We start from the raw sequence: 4,713 nt of genomic DNA, 5'->3' as shown, positions 1-4,713 counted from the left end.
TGCTCTGCATGTGAAACTCCTCATTTCCATGGGGCTAACTGCCTAACCAAAGTGAAAGATGGGGACAGAAGGACAGGAAATTGTGCAACATGGTGCAACAGCTCAGAAGTAACGGGTCAAAACTCTTTGTAATTACAGGAGGTTTCTGGAGGTATGGGTAGTACTCCATTAGTTTTATACTAAAATTAAAATCAGAGCATGATTCTGGGAGAGCCAAGTGTCTCGCTTTCAACTTATAGGTAGTATAGGTATTTTTATTTGGTGAGAAGGGAGGGCATTTGACACCTACCTGGCACAGTAATTGGCAGGATTGACACTGCAGAAAAGCATCAATTTTACCTATTTTTCTACTATAAAGTTATTTCGCTATAATAAAGCAGGCTAAGGGCCTTACACTGTAGTGCATGGGACTCTCCGAGTCACCGAACTTAATATTGCTTCACTTTTTGCAAACTGTAATTTCCTAAATTTAAGAAAGCTTTAGCAATGTAAGCTGATTTTCCCTGTTCCATATTAGCATGTGCAGGCCACAGCTCTTCAGCATAAGCCATGAACATAAATGTAGCTTCTTAAAACACAGCAAACATACAGGAGCACTATAAGTCTCTACTTGCCTTATCTCTCAGGGCTCCTAGGTTTGGTGGGTTTTTGTTTGTTTGTCTGTTTTTATGGAATAAAATTAGATTTCAGCATCTGTCACCATCAAGAAAAAAACTCACCCCTGGCTCCCACATGAAAACATTGTAACCAATGCACAGTTACTGAACCATGATGCCTTAATGATCATTACACAAATCAACTTTTTTTTGTTTGTTTGAAATAACGAAATTAAGAATGTGCTTTCATAATTACTTGAATCAGACTGTCGGGTTATAAATTGAATAAAACCCCAATATGATTAAATTGTAAAAGTAATGCATGTGACACAAATTTATATATGTGTGGATTCTTTTCATTTTGACTAATTCAGGTGTGCTGATTAAATTTTAGCAAACAATTTTGTTAGTATTGCTATCCTGCCACTGAAAAACAACAACCTGGGAGCAGCCACAAAGCACTTGGTAAACCTTTCTGTCTTCCGTTTGCACGCACTTTTCTAAAGCTCTCTTTTCAACATAACCTAACAAAAAAATAGCTAGACCTATCAGGTAGACAACTTGCAATAAAAATGTAAGATTTTAAGTACTGATGTTAGGTGTTTTGCTAATTGCAATTCTAAAAATCCTCAACGATATGATATATTCAAGCAATTTGAATTATAATATCTTCCTTAGCTCCTCAATATAACCATACTAACTTTTAAAGCAATGGGGGAGGAAATAACAGAATTTGAATTTAACAGAATTTGAATTTATTCTGCATATAATACATCAATCCTTAAAACATATAAACTTTAAAAATATACAGAATGCATACATTTCTATACATGAAAAGAATAAAACATTTGAAGGAATCTTCTAGCCAAGTCCCTAAACTCATTCAAACCCATGTGCGAGATAGTCCCTTTTCTTTGGGAAAGTCAACAAGCCACCAGCAAAGCACACCGTGAAACTACAAGTATGCAAATCATCACTCACCTAAGCCAGAGCATAGTGTCAGTAATGTCACTGCAATCTCATCCTGCTCCTGTCACCCCCTCCTGGCCCTGTGCTATGACCTCCACCGCACTGAGCCCCTGGAGCCAGCTGGTTTGTTGAGCATCAGGCCCACATGTGGTCCTCTGTGAATTAGGTAACTGCTGCCAAAGGCACTAACACAGCAAAAGGGAAGAGCCTCGGTTTTTACCTTGGCACTACCTAAATAGAAACTTCTGTATCACATCATTTAATATCTCTTCCGTACAAAGTGCTCTAGTCAGCAGAATGTTATCTGCAGTCTCCCGGCTCAGGCAAGCCCAGCTACCTTGCAGATGCTGGCTGCTTCAACACCCAATCTAATGTTGACCCAAATAAATTCCTTTAAAAAAAAAACAAAAACAAAAACAAAAAACAAACCCGCCCTCAAGCAAACTACTATCTTTGTCCATTAGCAGAGCTGGTTTAGGTCACATACTGTTTTATACCATAATGACAGACTACACTCAGGAATTAATCAAGTTTTTATATCCAAAATAAGAGCACCAATGTTCAATTTTAGTTATTTTTAAAAACAAAACTGTTAACCAACACATCATTTCCTAATATGTGTCCTCCAGACTTTTCACTATAACTGGAAGCGATTATCCCATGACTTCCAGTTCTGAGCAGGAAACCACTATCCCAAAACAATAATAATAAAAAAAAACCCATACCAAAAAGAAACTCTCTCAAGAGAGGTTCTCTTAAATGATATGTTTGAACAAGCCTCTTTTTTGTGCAAGGGAGACTTCTTTGCCCCAAGAAATACTTTCCTGTACCACTGACAAGCTCCAACACAGAATTTTTTACAGTACAGATATCTCCTTTAATATATGTGTCTTTGCTACATATTTAAAGCTTATTAATTGGCTGCCTAGTAGTCAACTGGTTAGAGAAGACTCAACACATCCACTTTACCTAAAACGTTACTTCTGTGAAGCAGCTTTCTACTACAAATGGGACTTTGGCTAACTACAGAGCTGAAAGCTTGCTTAACACATAACTTTGCATTGCTTAAATCTGGGAGAAAAACAATCTCTGAGAACACAGGCATAATCTCCACAATAAAAGGAAAAAGAACCACTGTGTTTGGTGTTGTTTGTTTTCTGTATCTGGTAGCAAAGTTTGTACAAGGATCTAAATTTTATACCAATACTCTAAAAAAACTGCACCGCATCCTCTGGAAGCTTTTGTGCTTCACTTTGATTACCTGTCCCTTTTAAAGTCAGCATCGGTTTTTTTTGGAAGAGCTGTCCCTCCTAGAAATTTTAAGACTACACACTTAAATAAATACACTACTACACAAATCAGATCAGATCAAAATTACGTGGACTGATAGATTGGCTTCATACCTTAGTTTTGCAGAGAACTGCAATGGAAACGTGTAGAAAACGGACAGTTCTCTAACCCCAAGTCTTGACGTGTAAATAAAGACATCTGAGGAGCACCCAGGTTGGAAGCTGCTGTAACATTCTATCATAATTAGAAACATTTCAAGAGGCCTGTAATTTCCAATCAAAATTACAGTAATTTCCGATATACAAGCCATGATTCATGACAGAATTTTTACATTCCATGGGAGATTATAGTGGCCTGATGTATGACACACAGAGTACAGCACTAACATAAACAATTCAGTTTAATGTTTAAACAGCACTTGGTGTTCAGAATCCAACAATAAAAGAAACATATTATTGTAGAAATTATCACTTTGACAGTGATTGAAGGGTAGGCAGGCATGTGGCCTATAAAGCTATAATTTTTACAGTCCACAGCTTGAGTTTAATCATTTTGATATAACATTTCCAAAATATCCCTTTAAATGCTCCTTATAGCATATAACTTAAGAGACTACATCCTTTCTGTACAATGGAAATGGACTAAACTCCAAAACGTGAACAACGCAGAAGTCAAAAGTTAAAGAGAAGTTAAAAGGAAAACCAGCACTAAAATGCTGACGGCCCAAGAAACACTGGTGTAACTGATCATTATCAGCTTTCACTGGAAGATGCTGTATTTTTCTATGAAGCAATTTTAGAAAAGTAAAGGAACAGTGACTAAGCGGACTTAACATTTAATCCAACATGAAAAATTCAAAATTGCAAGCACTGGTGCCTTTACCATTTCTTTCAAGCGCTGGTATAACTGTGATCTTAGTCTTTCCCATTTTTTTTATACATTTTTCCTTTACTTGCTTCTTGAGTACATTCTCACTTAAATCAATGCTTTTGCATGCTCTGGTGATCTTTCTCAGAAGACATGTCGCTTCTGATAATCACACCCAACAAGTGCTTGCTGATTTCCCTCTCTTGCTACTAAACTTGACAGAAATTCTTCAGTTGAAGAAAACAGAATAGGAAACCACATAACAAAGGCTTAAAACTGAATATGCAATATACGTGTATGCACACACGCAGGTAACCAAGCAGCCAGCGTATTCCACAAAGATTATATATGTTTTCTGAGATGTAACGTGCATAACTGTAATTTGTTGGGTTTTTGTTTCTGATGTGGACAATGCTGCCCCACCTCAATGCACAGCCTCACCGGCAGGTCTCCTGCACAATGCACAGCCTCACCAGCAGGTCTCCTGCACAATGCACAGCCTCACCAGCAGGTCTCCTGCACCCAGGTCTGTTTCTGATGAAGCATTTTCACTAAAAAAATTAACCCCAGTGCTCCTCTTTACAGCGCGTACAATTGCAAAACACCAAGCCTTGAGATGAATTTGGCAGCAATATTTACAGTTCACACACAGCTCTTGGCACATCCGTGCCAGCTAAGAACTGATGTTCCCAATGCTTCTGAGCCGCGCAAGACCCACCGGCGTGCAGAGACGGCATCTTGCTGGCGAGCAAGAGGGAGGGATGTGCCTCGGGAAGCCACTTCTCAACTCTGCCCAGTCAAAGGTAACTAGATGTTACCTTCGGACTCAGCAAGGAGCTGGTGTGCTAACCCAGCCACTCGTTGTAACTCACACAGAAACAGATAAAAACCAGAGGAGGGAAGGGGAAAGCACACAAGACAGGGAGGCTGTTGCACCCTGGGAACTTTACCTGGCTTTTAGTTGCCGCAACCTTTGCAAACAGTGCTTGAG

At 38.8% G+C, this 4,713-nt stretch overlaps 1 protein-coding gene across 1 annotated transcript in view; it reads right to left on the bottom strand.

The window, feature by feature from the left end:
- The window catches only part of SATB1 (SATB homeobox 1), a 48,617-nt gene that overhangs the window by 22,402 nt on the left and 21,502 nt on the right, over positions 1-4,713 (bottom strand). The window contains exon 6 of the mRNA XM_029084353.1: positions 4,673-4,707. Within this exon, the coding sequence (XP_028940186.1) occupies positions 4,673-4,707 (35 nt within the window). The remainder of the gene's footprint in view (positions 1-4,672; positions 4,708-4,713) is intronic.

Source organism: Antrostomus carolinensis, unplaced genomic scaffold (genome assembly GCF_000700745.2).
Source record: "Antrostomus carolinensis isolate BGI_N321 unplaced genomic scaffold, ASM70074v2 scaffold10473, whole genome shotgun sequence".
NCBI classification, from domain to species: domain Eukaryota; kingdom Metazoa; phylum Chordata; class Aves; order Caprimulgiformes; family Caprimulgidae; genus Antrostomus; species Antrostomus carolinensis.
The sequence above is the reverse complement of the archived record's forward strand: the minus strand, read 5'-3'. Positions and strand labels throughout refer to the sequence as shown.